Source organism: Berghia stephanieae, chromosome 1, assembly GCF_034508935.2.
Source record: "Berghia stephanieae isolate SIO BIC M18660-M18661 chromosome 1, UCSD_Bste_1.3, whole genome shotgun sequence".
NCBI classification, from domain to species: domain Eukaryota; kingdom Metazoa; phylum Mollusca; class Gastropoda; order Nudibranchia; family Aeolidiidae; genus Berghia; species Berghia stephanieae.
This window is the reverse complement of record NC_088360.1, coordinates 135,197,442-135,213,730: the sequence shown is the minus strand read 5'-3', so window position 1 is coordinate 135,213,730 and position 16,289 is coordinate 135,197,442. Positions and strand designations below refer to the sequence as shown.

Genomic DNA, 16,289 nt, shown 5'->3' with positions numbered 1-16,289 from the left:
AATTAATTATTATTATTATTATTATTATTATTATTATTATTATTATTATTATTATTATTATTATTATCATCATTATTTTTATTATTATTACCACCATCATCATCATCATCATCATCATCAGCACAATATCATCATCATTAGCAGCAGCAGCAGCAGCAACAACTGAAAACGACTTCCACTTATTTGCAATTTACCTATTTACCTCAATGTGCGCATAGAAGAAAGAAGAAAAAAAAAAAAAGAAAGAAAGGAAAACAGAGTAGCCTCCCTTGGAAGAAAAAATGGCTACCTCCTTGAATACATTGTTCGCCAACGACAATGCTTAGTAGATTCAAATAGATCTGCACTTTATAAGTGAATTTCTTCTTTTAACCGTATATAACAGTGGGTATCTTGTCTTACTAAAACTTTTATAAATCTGTTTATTCATAATTCTGCTGTACATCGCTTGGGAATAATTGAAGAAACAAAAAGTCGCCATCCAATTCAAATCGTAAATAAATTAAATTGAATAAATCTTCCTCTTCTTCTCTTCTTGAGTGGAAACCTCCAACTCCAATTATTGTCGAGGATCACTCCACAGTTTGTAGGGTATTACATTTTAAACTTTGCACACTACCAATTAAAAATACACAGAGTAAAATTAAATAAACTAATGAACACCTGACAAAAGATCCACAGTGCCACAGTGAAAGAGATTTTATTAAGACTTCTCTGAAAAATTAAAATAGGGAACCAACAACTGTGTGTAAATTGTAAAGCCGCACACATGACAGTAATCTCACGAGGTCTGCTGAACTGAGGTTCGATCCCCAGTCCGGTTAATGAAGCAGCTTTTGTTGGGATGTTTTCTTTCTTATATTTTTCTAACATTCTGCTTTGTCTGGCACTGTTTCATGACACTTAACTTAAGTCTTACACTACACACTCGGAATTTTATACTTTATATACAGATGATCTCTGTATTGATGAATTGAAGATTGAAACTTTAAAATTCTTGATCTTTTATTCTAATTATTAATTATTGTAGTTAAAAAGTATTTTTGATATAATCAAAGTCAAAGTGTGTATTATTTTGTCTTTTCTTTTTATTTCTAATTTCTGTCTCTTTCAGTTCTATTTAGTCAGACAAAAAAAAAACAAAAAAAACAACGTTTTTTTGTTATGTTTCCCTTTTTAGTCTGTTGATAATGATAACACAATTATCTATTATTATTATGTTTGGTTTTAACTTGGTTGCTTGAGCTACTTATTCAATATTTCTTAATTTAAAATCACAGTTTTTGTAGGATATTCCTGACACTTTTACCATGTTTAACTGGAATGGACAACAGCCGAGATTCGGCTTTCCCCAACAACAACAACAGATGATTCCAGGCTTGTTGCCTACGCCCCAACAACAACAAATGATGCCAGGTCTGTTACCTACGCCTCAACAACAACAACAAATGGTCCCAGGTGTGGTCCCTCAAGGTCAATTTCACCCGCAACAGCCAATGACCTGGTTAACTCCACATCAAAATCCTGCAAACGCCGGACCCATCGGGATGGGAATGATGATGGGTCAGCCCTGGCCACCACCTGGTGCTGCAATGATTCCGATGACAGCTCCTGGTCCTGTAGGAATGGCTGCTGTTCCAGCTATGTCCCAAGGGATGATGGTAGGCACATCACAACCCAACTTACCTCCTGTCCCGGAGAGGCCCCCTCTTCCTGATGGTCCTCCACCACCTTTGCCTGATGTACCAGAAGATGTGAGTTGAAATGATAGACTTTACCGATAAATCAGAGGGACCTCAAAAAGTAGTCCTACAGAGCCTTTAGGAGTTTATCCCGATTTCTACAGCATGAATCGGACAATAGCAATTGCTTGCTATCCTTTGAATATGACGCTAGTCTATTGCAAAGTACTTTCTACCAGATATAACAGAACCAGCTACCTAATCATTGCTGGGTGGACAGGGAGGTGAGAATAAATCTTGACTTCACCCTGGATTGATCTATTTCCCTTTGTGTTTGAAACAAGTGCTCCACCAAGCTATCGGGAACCCCCTGGTATAGCCTGTGCCTATTCATTAAATAAAAGAAAAGAGATCTTTGGCTCTATTCTTAAAAATGATTACATATTTATTTGATTGCTATAAATGCTCTCAGGCTATTTCTTTTTCATAGCTGCAATACTAGACTCATAAAGATGTCAGTGACTTTATGCAGGAATAAAGCCTCTATCCTGAATTTTTGTAACATGTTAAAAATGTGCATGCCTTTAATATAATATTGGAATGAAGAATTTTAAAAGACATTGTTACGCAAACTGGGGTTCCCGATATCTCAATTGGTAGAGCACTCACTTCACACACAAAGGGACCAGTGTGAAGTCCAAGATTTTTGCCATCCTCTCCTGCCTCCCTCCAAGGACCTTGGCATAATGGGTTTTTGCCAATGTCTCATGGTGAGAAACATGACCAAATGAGGACAATTTTCCTCTTTTAATTCTATAGACAGGAGGGTCTCCTGTTGTCTGGATAGAGAAACGATTCTTCTCTTAACCTCTTCATTCAATGTATGATCTGACCAGATGATGCCTAAAACTAAAATGCGCCAAATTGCATTTGTTTTCATTTTCAATAGTTTATAAATATGTTTAAGGAAAGTCTTTTTACTAGAGTTCAGCGCTCAGAAATGGGTCACTCAATGTGTTTGTGTCTGGCCCCCCGGAAATATGCAAAAAAAATATCCCAAATTATGCGGGGGGAAAAAGGCAAATTATGCAAGGGAAATTACAAATTATGCAAAACAAGAAAAAAGTAATAAATAGCTGTCTAAATGTTTCCATTGCTTTATTTACATTTAACCAATTCAAAAATTAAAGAACTGCAACGCACATTCAAAACTTAATTTTTTGTTGTAGCACAGACAAGCTAGATGTCGCAGAGACGTTGTGCTAAGACTCCTGCGCCTGTCTGACAATATCAGATCTTAAACAGAAAAGCTGCGCTCAGCATCAGCGCTGTTGATCGTGGTGTATATGTACCACTTGGCACAAGCAGCCAAAGCGTGCACTTCATCAGAAATGGACTGCCAAAAATGTGGCACATCAACAGAAGAGGTGATGGAGTTCTTCATCGCGAGGGGCCCAAGCTGCCGGGTGTACCTCTTGATCTCCTCCTCGGGTACAGTTTTCAGCTTTGTGAGGCTCTCAAGTTGATCCCAAGGTGGAGACAGGAGCAGCTTAGCGGGGTTGAAAAATGGGACCTCTCTTAAAAAGTCAATCCCTGGTTGTCAAAGTTAAAGGGAAGTCACTGTCACGTATTTGGGAACATCGTCGGACTTTTTCGGTTTCATTTTTCTTCATACAATGAATGGTCATAAATTCACGCTAAAAACCTTATTTTGCATAATTATGCGGTAAAAGGTGAATTATGCGGCCGCATTGCGGTAAGTGGCAAATTATGCGGCCGCATCGGTCGCGTTTTCCTGGGGGGCCAGTTGTGTAAAAGTTCAGTAAATGTTTGTTTCCTGAATTGGCAACCCTTTTGTCATGGGTATATTTTTTTTATATTGCAGTCTAAACCTCCACTACCTAAAAGTCCTCTTATATCCCCACCACGTGAAACAGAAGTCAAGCCAGTTGGTAAATGTGTTTTAATTTTCTTTTGTCTCATTATATGTAACATAATTTGTAACATAATTTGAGGAATAGTGCATTTGAAATCACAATAAGTTACTAGTTTACTGTTTTTGTAATAAAATCTTATCTCTTTGTAGAGGTTAGAAAGTAGAGGAAAATTTCATGTTGAGAATTATTATGTTGAGCTTTTATATAGAGCAATATCCACTAAATGTGCTCAAAGCGCTTTACAAAGGGTCCCTGGCCACCAGCAACACTTAACATGTAGGACGTGACAGGAAGCCTGTTAGTGTAAGGCGATATTACAATTTTTCTTTTGGACAAAGACAACTCTGTTAACAGCCAGGTACTCATTTTACACTGAGTACGGTGAGAGAATGTGAGTAAAGAGTCTTTTCCAAGGACTCACACTATGCGCCGTGAATGGCACTTTTTGTATTTGTTATTTCAATGTGTTCTTAGAGCTGTGGGACATGGGTACCATAGAAATGAATTATTATTATTATTATTATTATTATTATTATTATTATTATTATTATTATTATTATTATTATTATTATTATTATTATTATTATTATTATTATTATTATTATTATTATTATTTTATTATTATTATTATTATTATTAATTATTATATTATTATTATTATTATTATTATTATTATTATTATTTTATTATTATTATTTTATTATTATTATTATTATTATTATTATTATATTATTATTATATTATTATTATTATTATTATTATTATTTATTATTATTATTATTATTATTATTATTGTATGCATATGCTGGCGCTTATTCCTCAGTTTTACAAACATTGTTGCGTTTTCAGAACCAGATCCTGCCTTAGTGGCTGATTTGGAAAAACTGAAGAAAGAAGAGGAAATGTTTTTGGAGCAGTACAAGGACTGGAAAAGTCAGTATGATGATTGGAGGAAGCAAAATGAAAGTAAGTGGTTGTCCCTCAACTCTCTCCTTACCGACCATGTTCCGAATTTATCCAGAAATGGCATACCAACTCGCCTGTTAGGCAATATTACAATTTTACAGACAGAGACAACGCTGTTAACGGCCAGGTACTCATTTTACACCTGATTACGGTGAGAGAATGTGAGTAAAGAGTAGTTTTTTTCAAAGAAGTATGTGCCACTCTGGACTCAAACCCAGAACCTTCCGATCCAAAGGCGAGTGTCATACCACTCGACCACATAGCTGCACAAAATTTGATTTTTATAAAGCAAGCTCAATATCATAAGTATATGATAAGTACATGACATTGTTTTTTTTTCCGGAGAGTGACTTTGCTAATAAGAACTGTTTTTAATTGTCTCGCATTTATTTGTTCTTGTTTCCTACTGAGTTATGATACATTTATGCTTCTTTCCAAAATTCTTCACTCAATCATGCATAATTTGTCATGGAGGGGAAACGGGTGGGATTCCTGACCTTCCATAATGGGCAGGGAGGCACTTACTGTGTCTTCTATCCTTCTACATCTGTTTTCCAACAAGCTTTCAGTCTTTGTCTTGGACTTAAGATTACTTGGGTTTTATCCTGGCCCTGGTCGGATAGCCTGGCCGAGAGGGAAACAGTCAAATATATAGTCAGAGTTTTGGGATATGAAATTTTTTGTCTTGTAAATTATCTCTCTGTTTTTCATTGTATTATTTTTGTTTTACATATGTATGATTTGTAAACATTTGAGTGTGTTCCTGTTAGTGGGGACATTTGCTTTTGTAAGGAGCCCAAAAGGAACAACCGAAGTCGTCAATCACTTACCATCAGCAAAAGAAAATAATAAAGTTAAAAATAGACAAAGAAAGGAATGACACACACCTGGAACACAACAAGCAGGATCCAATCCATGCCATTCAGCGAAGTAGCCAAGTCACTCTATTCCGCCTCCGAACAGGACACAATAGACTAAGAGGACATATGTTTACAAAGCTAGGTATTGGAACAACCCCTTATTGCCCATGTGGAACCGACCATGAAACCACTTTACATGTGCTTATGGATTGCCCATTATACAACGTGCAACGTTCGAACCACTGGGTCACCCCTACAACACTCAACACAAAGCTCTATGGCGAGGCTGAGGACCTAAAGCGGACCACAGACTTCATAGCAGATATCGGACTGCAGCCATAGATGTCCATCAGAGGAACGAAGAAGAAGAAGAAGAATTTGCTTTTGTCAGGATGATGAGACATTTAGGTGATCTTAAACTAAGTACACTGATAGTGTGCTCTTGGAATCTACACCTGTTCCCTATTTGAACTGATTCCCCTTTGTCTTCCTTTTTCTTGGGTACTTTAATTGCAATTCTGGAACTTTTTACTGACCAATTTTCTTCATTTTCACTGGCGCTGATATGACCTAAATGTGTCACATGCGCCGTTAAAGCCTTAAAAACAAACAAAGCAATAACTTGTCATGGAGGTTATTTTGGGATGTCCTTTTTCCGTCTGAAGCGGAAAACTGACGTTTTGAAATTTTTCGACCTTGTTCGATATTGGTGAGTTGATCTTTTAAAAGATCAAAACATTGGTTGGTTAACTCTCTCCTTACCTATCATTTTCAGTATTTTCCCAAAAAGGTGGGCTTAGTCTGCAGAAAAATTGATTTTTTAAACTCAAACAATCTCTCTACGAAACAACTTTATGTTCTTATTGATTAAACAAAGCACATTGTGATGTACAAAATAAATCTGAATAAGAAAAAATGTATATATAGTGTCGTAACAAATGTGATGATTTTGCTGTAGGTTGTAAGGAGAGGGTTAAAGGCAACAGTTAAGGGGAAGCTAGATGGATATGCATCCTGTTATATGGTTTAAGGGTGAAACCATTTGATGAAGAGAAGCTTTGCACGAAATATTTCCATATATGCTCTTTATGAGAAAAACTTTTAGGTTTTTAAAAATCTTAGCAAAGGCACCCCTAGTATGTGTATTCTTTTGTAAACATTGAAAGGCTATATTTTGACAGGCAATGCTCTTTTGATATATGTGCACAGTTTAATGACTATTACCATGCTTTTGTTTTTATTGTTGTTGTTGATGGAATTTCAACATCTACTCATTTACTAAAAAAGAAGAAGAAAAAAAAAACAACAACAAAAAACATAATTTGTGTACACGAATGATGCATATTTGTTCATAGACTAAAAATGTATCAAATGTCACCCATTTTTTAAACAAAATTCTTTTCAGACCCCTATCTTTGATTATTACTACTAGGTTTTGAAATTATGCAATATCTTTTATCATTCATTCAGGTCATCCCAATAAAGAACAGTTTGAGCAATACCTGGATCAATGGAAAACATATGAAAAGCAGATGGAAGCAAGGAGAAAATCAATTGAAAATGAAAGAGAAGAGTTGGAGGAAAAGTTGAGAGCATCAACCTTACCAAAACCTCCAGCAGCTGCAACATCAACAGGAGCATCGGTTCCTTTGGCTTTTTCCAAGCCTATGGATGTTCGCCCTTCCACTGATGTAAAAACGGATCCAAAATCTGGCAATGCTCCAGTGATACAGACTAGTGTTGGAGGAATGGGGAAAGAGGATGATATGGGAGAAGAAGACATGAATTTGGATGATGAGGACGAGAGTGCTTGTGGTGGTATTATTATTGAGAGTAACGACCAGCAGAAATCAAATTTGGGTTGGAACTCATCGGGTGTAGGTAATAAAAACCAGGTCTCTGGTAATGGTGAGTCTGGGAACTTTAGCAAAAATCCTGAAACCACGGATCAGTCGAATGTGTCGAAAGATGAACAAAGCAAGACAACAACGGATGCGGATCAGAATTATCCAAGTCAAAGTGATTATTCGGAAAATGTAGGAGGTGAAAATTCTCAGCAGGATGATGTAGAAAATGAGTGGGCTGGTTATGGGATGAGAGGGTTGGAAGGTAGAGGAGCATTTGGAGGTGCTAGGGGAAGTGGTAGAGGAGCACCGCAAGGCAGGGGTGCAGGAAGGTTTGGGTTTGAAGATTCAGCGGATGGATGGAACGGAATGGGGGTTGATGGGTATGGACAGGAGGAAGGCCCTGGTAGTGGATATGGTTTTGGTAGAGGATTCAGGGGTGGCAGAGGTGGTTTTGACGGCGGAAGAGGTGGTTTTGAGGGTGGAAGAGGTGGATTTGAGGGTGGCAGAGGTGGTTTTGAAAGTGGAAGGGGTGGGTTTGGAGGTGGTGTAAATGAGTTTGAAGGCGGGACAGGGAATTTTGGAAGAGGAAGAGGAGGGTTTGAAGGTGGAAGAGGTGGTTTTGATGGAGGCAGAGGTGGTTTTGGGGGTGGAAGAGGTGGGTTTGGAGGTGGTGGAAGTGAGTTTGAAGGTGGAAGAGGTGGTTTTAATGGTACTAGAGGAGGTTTTGGAGGTGGAAGTGGTGGTTTTGGAGGTAATGAAAGTGAGTTTGAAGGTGGAAGAGGGGGCTTTGGAAGAGGAGGGTTTGAAGGTGGAAGAGGTGGCTTTGGAAGAGGAAGAGGTGGATTTGAAAGTGAAAGTGGATTTGATGGCGAAAATAGTGGGTTTGGAAGAGGTAGAGGTGGATTTGAGGGTGGAAGAGGTGGACGAGGAGGATTTGAAGGCAGAAGAGGAGGTTTTGAAGGTGGAAAAGGTGGCTTTACAGGAGATAATATAGACTATGAGGGAGTAGACGATGGGTTTGGAAGTGGAAGAGGAGGTTTTAGAGGAAGAGGTGGTCGTGGCAGTTTTGAAAGAGGCCGAGGAGGAAGAGGAGGATTTTTTGGTGGGAGAGGTGGATTTGAAGAAAGTGGCGAAGAGGGTTATGAGGAGAGTGGTGAGTTTGATGATGCTGAGAGTGGATTTGGGGAAGGAAGTACAGGATTTAATGTTGGACAAGGAGGATTTGGAAGTGGACGAGGAGGATTTGGAGGTGGACGAGGAGGATTTGAAGGTGATAGAGGAGGATTTGGTGGAAGAGGCGGACGAGGAGGATTTGGAAGTGGACGAGGAGGATTTGAAGGTGAAGGAGGAGGATTTGGAGGTGGAAGAGGGGGACGAGGAGGATTTGGGAGTGGACGAGGAGGATTTGAAGGTGAAGGAGGATTTGGAGGTGGACGAGGAGGATTTGAAGGTGTAAGAGGAGGATTTGAAGGTGTAAGAGGTGGTCGTGGAGGATATGAAAGAGGACGAGGCAACTTTGGAAGGGGAAGAGGTGGACAGGGTGCTGGAGGTTATGGATACCCAGGAGCAGATTATTCAGAAAGTGGATATGAAAATTATGACTATACTAGTGGCAATGCAGAAGGGGGTGATGAATGGGAGGGTTATGGAGATGATTACTCTGGATACGGAGATCAAGGCTTTGGCAATGACGCAAATGCTGAGAGGGATAACTACAATTTTAGAAGAGGCGGTCAGTTTCAGCGAGGCCGTGGAAGAGGCCAGTATCAAGATAGTGGTGAGGGCAATTATGGTTTCGATGATGGGAACTCTGACTATGGTAAAATGTCTGGTTTTGCTGGTGGTTTCAGAGGGAGAGGTAGAGGACGGGCAATAACTCAATGGTCAGGGGCAGGCGATGAAGAAAATGATGCTGATAATCAAGGGAATTTCAGTATGAGAGGCCGAGGTAGTTTTAATAGAGGTAGAGGTGCAGGCATAGGCCACGAAGGCAATCTGCCTAGTGAAGACTATCCAGAAAGCAAATTTGGGCATGGGAGAGGAGGATTTCAACAACGGGGAGGGCCCCGAGGGAGAGGCGGAGCTCGTGGCCGGGGTGCTGGAAGGGAAGCCCCTAGTGAGGACAGTTTTTTCTCTTCCAAGTGGCCGCCAGAAGAGGAGGACGAGTATGAAGAAGAGGGTGGTGCTGATTTCGAGGGTCAGGACAAGACTGCTGAGGAGGATGTCACTCAACCGCCCAGAGATACTGAAAGTGCACAAGACGAGTCTTTTAATGTAAATATGATGATTTTTTTTTTTTTTCAAAATGTTATCGTAATGGACAATATGTCAAACAAATCTAATTTGGGATAGATTGCAAGGAATTGGAACAAAACATAAATCATATTAAGGCCCATGGAGCTGGAGTTTATCTCGCTCTCTATAGTGTTAAATTAAATGGACAGTAGCAATTGTTTGCTTCCCCATAGATAGGATGCTAACCTTTTTCGCAAAGTACATTCTGCCAGATCTTACAAACCCAGTTACCTAATCACTGCTTGGTGGACAGTGGGGTCAGAGAAAAAAAATCTCAACTTCATCTGGAATCAATTTTGATCCCTTTGCATGTAAAGTAAGTGTTCTACCAACTGAGCTATTGAGACCCCCCCCCCCCCCCTCCTCCTCACATACAATCAAAATACTGTAAAGATCATTTGAACTGGAATACAAGGGGCTTAATATCTATTTTGGTTTATATATGACTTATGGTAAGTGGAAACATAATGAAGATGATAATAAGAAATGAATTGAGTAGAAAAGTGCCAGAAGACAACAGAGAATAAAAACTTCGCTGCAAAAATAAAAACATAATGAAGGGCTGGTCTTCAATCACAAATACTGAAATTTACTTTTATTTCAAATTTATCTCTCAATAAATGACATAAAGTGTAAGCTGACGCATGGCATTGGAACATAAGAGACAATAACTAATTGCCACAGTTTATAGAATTTAAACATTAAATTCAATTTTAAGCACCAGTTCCTGAGTGGGGTTCCTGATCTCCCATATTGGGCAGGGAGGCACTTGCTGTGTCTTCTATCCCCTTATATCTGCTTTCCAACTGTCTTTGTCTTGGAATGAGATTACTTGGTTTTGTCCTGGCCCTGGCTGGATACCCTTGCTGGTAGAGAAACAGTCAAATGTATAGTTATGGTTTTGGGAGATGATATTTTTTCCTTGTAAATCATCTCTCTGTTATTTACTGTTATTTTTTTTTAAATTTTAACATATGATTTGTAATCAGAGTGTATTCCTCTTAGGGATCTTGTGCTGGTGTCTGGGTGAGACTTTTAGGTGATCTCAAACTAAGTACAGTAGAATTACTTTAAACCAAAATTTTGGGGACCTTCTAAACCATTTCGGTTTAAAGACATTTTGGTTTAAAGCAAGTTCCCGTTTTGCAATGTTTTTCAATGGTAGTAACTTTTTAAGGAATTTGCTCATTTAATGGTATCATGGGTTTCCCGTTAAATGGAGTTGTTGAATAAATGCCGTCTTCGTAACCATTATTTTTTTTTGTTGTGTGTGTGTTTTAAAAATATTTTTGGCGGTTTTCGTTTTCAATTCAAAATTGTTGAAAGAGTTGGGTTCGGGATGCCGTGTTTTTTACATATCTCTGTCTTGATCAACTTTTTTTTTCATCGACTTCACATAGTATTTCGATTTTAAACTCAAACGTGTAAGCACAGTGCTTTCTTTTAGACATCTTTTAGTAAAATGCAAAGCTAAAATAAGATCGAAAGTTCTTGTGCGATAATTGATAATGAATGACGCGCAGCTACTCAGAGGTGGTGTGAAATGGAAATGAAAAGGAGTGTCAATGCTAACCTGTCCACTACACATCTCTCTTTTGTTGAAAAGCCATTAGGTTCAAAGGCCTAATTTCATAGAACCCCCCCCCCCCCCTCACACACACACACACACTTAAACAAAGTGGAAATGAAATGGCCAGTCAGTCCCAAAGCATCAACACACGAGCGAGAACATCTCGCTTGCGTGATTCTACACCCCAACTCCTCCTCTTTCCTCATTTTTCGCCTGCCAGTCACCCGCTGTCTTCCTTTTCCAGTCTGTGCGATTGTGGTGTTGGCCGAGCCCAAGTGCAGTGTTTGCCTCCCCCCCGCCCCCCCACCTCACCCATCACCCTCATCTTATACGTACGCTCTGTTTAATATCGCCGGGCATTATTACGTGTGGCCACCTTCCCCAATTTTTGAAGAAAAATTGAGAGAGAATAAAGGAAGGTGGTCTCAAATTGTTTCGGTTTAAAGAAAGTCCTTCTTAGAAGTATTTCGGTTCATCGTAAGAATTAGTACAAAGATAATGAAGAAACTAGTACAATTTATTAAATTCTTTGCGGTTTAAGGTATTTTTCGGTTTAGCTTCTTTCGGTTTAAAGTAATTTTACTGTACACTGATAGTGTGCTCTGTTCCCCTTTTGAACAATTTCCTCTATGTCTTACTTTTTCCTCGTCCTTTTTATTATACTTCCAGAATGTTATTAGTATCAATTTTCTTCATTTTTACTGGCGCTGATATGACCTTAATGTGTTGCAAGCGCCGTAAAACCCTTAAAAACAAACAAACAACATAAGCACCAGTTCAACCCCGACTTAAAATCATATTGAGACGTCTGATCCCAATCGTTTCATTGTTAACATTTTCCATTTCATTTTTTATGATCTTTGTGTCAATTTCAGAGTGAATCGATCAGAGGTAGGGGTGGGGCAAGAGGGACCCGAGGAAGGGGTCGAGGTGCTAGGGCAGGTGAGGACCCTTTTTCACAAGACAATGAACCACCGCGCAAACTGGGCCGATTTGAGCTGGATGACCCCCTGTATGATGAAAGGGTAAGATTTATTCAATAATTTTAAAAAATAATTTTAATTGAGCTTTTTATGTAACGCAATATCTACTAAACATGCTCAAAGCGCTTTACAAAGGGTCCCTGGACAACAGCAACACAACACGTAGGGCGGGACATGACGCCTGTCAGGTGATATTACAATCTTTTTCGGACAGAGGCGATGCTTTTAATGGCCAAGTACTCATTTTACACCTGAGTATGGTGAGAGAATTTGAGTAAAGAGTCTTTTCCAAGGACTCAACTATGCGCTGAGTGAGGCTCGAACCCACGACCTTCCGATCCGACAGCGAGTGTCATACCACAAGACCACATAGCCGCACATTTTTCTACTGTAAAATACATCATTTCATATGCGTCATGACAAAGGAAAATCAGTCAGGACCATTTAAAAATATTTTGTGAGGTTCTATGTATTTTCTACATCCACACAGGGCTGTCAACTGTAGAACAAAAGAGCTATTTGTATGCTTTTTTCACCTTTGTAAGATTGTCTGCTTTTTTTTTTGTCAGATTGCACGTTTTTTTCATGAAAACCAAATATTAACATTTTAATGTATAATTGTTTTAATTCTGTTTCTCATATTATGGTTTCTTAGCATTTTCCATGTTTCCTACAATATATATTTAAACAATTAATCGTTGTCTCAAGCAGACCTGCCTTGTACAATGAAAAATTCGTAGAGTCACGATTTTTTTTTTTTGGCTCCAGCTCCAGAGCTGCAATCGCCTCTTTTGACAATAAATCCTGTTGAAAAGGAAAATTTAGTTCCTAAGATCCTATATATTCAGGACTCTGAAGCTTTTGTGGATCAAGATGATGGCAAATTATTGATTTCTAAAGCTATTTATAGTGACTTTTTCATTTTTTTGTCCTTGGAAACTACAAATTAAAAAAAAATTTCAAGTAGGCAGCTCTGCTCTAGGGCTGATTGACAATGAAGGCTTGAGCAGTCCATGCATCAGCTGCCAATTAGCACATACCTGCCTACCCTTCCGCTTTTGGCGGAATCATTCCTATTTTCACTCTTCCATTTTGTACTATTCCGCCATTGTCTCTTAAATTCCGATTTACAAAAGTGATGATAATGCTAAGAATAAAAAAGAGGAAAGAAAAAAAAAAAAGGGGGGGGGGGGGGGGAAGGTGAAAGAGGTGAAATTCCTATTTTTTGTCTCAAATTCCTATTTTTAGGCGTCCTGATTCCACTTTCGGAATGTGAAGGGTTGGCAGGTCTGCTTAGCACCACAAATTGTGGTGAGGTGGGGGTTGAAGTGACTTACTCAAGATCACACACATGTGTGTGTGTGTGTGTGTGTATGGTTGGGGGGGGGGGGGGGTGTGTGACCCATACAGTGCCACCAGGTTACTAAGGAAAGACTATGTACACGTCTGCACCAAATTGCTCCGAGAACTTAAAGGACGCTAATCATTTAACTTCTTAACGGTATTAAGTTGTAATTTACATAATGCTGTATGCCTGTATTTTATTTATTATCACCTGATGTTTGACACACATACTTACAGACAAAGACATACACGCACACAGCGTTTGGTGTTGAAGTGTTTTATGTTCCATTTTTATCTTTACTGCTTTTGACTTTATTTCCAGTTACGTCATGACTTTGACCCCTACAGACGGTTTCCACCAGATCCTTATTTCCGAGATCCATACTTAGACACGATTGACCCATTCCTGCCTCCGTTACCTCCATTACCGCCCTATGGCCTTGACCCTTATGATTATGACAGGTTTGTAGTCAAGCTCAGGAGGCAAATTTTTATGTTTTATTTACTTTTAAAGATTATTATTTTTTCTTGTAAGAACTTTCCAGAAAACTCTTGCAAACTTTGTAGATACCTATTACAGTCACCATTGATATCATGTCTTTTAGTAGGATGTTAGTCAATCGTAATGATGCTGATAATGTCATTACATAAAGGCCAACTTAATGTCAATGCATAGCGGCCAACTGTCCTGATAAGAGATTAGATGAGATTTTTTTTTGTTTTTTAAAATTTTAACTGTTATATATTTATATTTGCAAAAGCAATTGGGTATTTAAAGATCTTTTGACCTATGTAACCCTTAATGATTATGATAATATTGCATCAATATCACTTTTTTTTAAATAAAAGGATAAATGAAAAGGAACATAAATATTAGACCAGTTTGCATCACACAGGCTTGCACTGATGTGTATTGTAACAATTTATGATGTCAAATTTGAAGTTAATTCCCTCAGAGTCAATCTGACAGCAAGCTTTGTTGCTTGTGCCGTGGTGTGTGTGGTCTTGTGGTGTGACGCTCACATTCAGACCGGAAGATCCAGGGTTTGAGTACTGCTCTAATTGGCTCATAGTTGAATTCTGGGAAAAGACTCTTTACACGCATTTCTCAATGTACCTAGGTGTAAAATTCAGTTAATGTTGTCTTGTGGTATGACACTCGCTTTTGGATCGTAAGATCCTGGGTTTGAGCCTCGCTCAGTGCTTAGTTAAGTGTTTGGAATAGGCTCTTTACTGACATTCTCTCACCGTACTCAGGTGTAAAATGAGTACCTGGCTGTAACAGCGTTGTCTCTGTCCGAAAAAAATTGTACAGTAGAACATGAAAGTAACGTACTCGGAAATAGCGAGTAAAATCTAAATCCCCGTTTTTTTCTCTTATTTGAGTCAATAAAATTAGCATGAAAGTATCGAGTATGAAAAAGAGGTCAACTCGGAAATAACGAGCATTTCCTGCCACAGCCTAGGACTTCGAACGAAGTAAAGCAAAACAACAGACAAGGGCGATTTAAATATTTTTAGCCTAGCTTCTTTCCTTTTCTTATTTTTGTTACGAGCAATATTACATAGTAGCCTAGTCTGTAATAGTACATAGTAGGCGAAACAAATTTGGGTGGGGGTTGGGTGTGTTTGTGTGCATGTGTGTGTATTGGGGGTGGGTGTCAATTATTCACCCAATGTGGTGCCACGAGACGCGCGAGGTAAGCACTGGCAGCCAACATGTCAACATGCCTCACTTAGCAGCATCGGTCAGCGAGTAGCATTCGTTAAAGAACGACACGATCAGCGAGAGAGGGGAGCGTAGAACCACAGTGGAACCATCCTTTCAGTGGGTCAGTGATTGATTATGAAGTCCTAGAGTGATGCGCTTGCTTACCTCATCAAACATGCCTAGTGCATACAAACACTCGAACACACATACACGAAATCTTGATGGAAATGGAAGGGGTGGATCAACTTCAACCCGTCGCCATCATTACGTAGTTAACGAAGGCCGTGTTCAACCCCGCCCCACCTCACTTTATCCACACACGCACACACATTGTCTTTCCATCTTTTTGTACGGCCGAGTGACCTTTCCTGGCAACTCGGAAATAGCGAGTAATCAGGAGTGGACCCGTCGAACTCGCTATTTCCGAGTTCTACTGTATTATCGTCTAACAGGCGTCATGTCCGTCCTACATGTTAAGTGTTGCTTTTGGCCAGGGACTTCTTATAAAGCACTTTGAGCATGTTTAGTGGATATTGTGCTATATAAAAGCTCAGTTTTTTAACATTTTATTTTTTAAAATGTGTAAACAGGCGTCTCATCCTACATGTTTTGTGTTGCTGTTTTCTAGGGACTCCTTATAAAGCGCTTTGAGCATGTTTAGTGGATATTGTGCGATATAAAAGCTCAGTTTTTGGTGGTTTTTTTTTTGTTTTAAAATGATTAAACTGGCTTTCAGAGCTGCCAACCTACCGCAAAAAATGTGGAATTGTACGCATTTTCAGCGATTGTACGCTTGTACGCATTTCCACCAAGATTGTACCCATTTTCAGTGTACGGGGTCACTTCAGTTTTCTTTAGTTGTAATAGCAAAACTAGAGGAAAAATAGAGAAACCTCGGTGACCAAGTGGATATTCATATATTTTTTGACCAATTATGATCTTCATGCTGGGAGGTAGAATTCTGAAAGGATTGGATTATAGTCTTGGGAACATCATTGTTGCTGCAATTGAGCTTGTGCGGTGTGACTTTATGTAAGCTTACCTTCCTCTTACTTTTGCAATGGTTAGTTTCCGTCGATTTCAGGATTGTACCC

At 39.0% G+C, this 16,289-nt stretch overlaps 1 protein-coding gene across 3 annotated transcripts in view; it reads left to right on the top strand.

The window, feature by feature from the left end:
- The first annotated feature begins 273 nt into the window (after positions 1-273).
- LOC144963275 (uncharacterized) overlaps positions 274-16,289 on the top strand; it is a 43,705-nt gene continuing 27,689 nt past the window's right edge. For all 3 annotated transcript variants that reach the window (XR_013643594.1, XM_078897153.1, XM_078897152.1), the window contains exons 1-7: positions 274-384; positions 1,281-1,754; positions 3,568-3,634; positions 4,469-4,585; positions 6,916-9,566; positions 12,033-12,182; positions 13,807-13,946. Coding sequence is in view for 2 of the 3 variants with exons in the window: in XM_078897153.1 (XP_078753279.1) it covers positions 1,311-1,754; positions 3,568-3,634; positions 4,469-4,585; positions 6,916-9,566; positions 12,033-12,182; positions 13,807-13,946 (3,569 nt within the window). In the remaining variant the exon portion in view is untranslated. The remainder of the gene's footprint in view (positions 385-1,280; positions 1,755-3,567; positions 3,635-4,468; positions 4,586-6,915; positions 9,567-12,032; positions 12,183-13,806; positions 13,947-16,289) is intronic.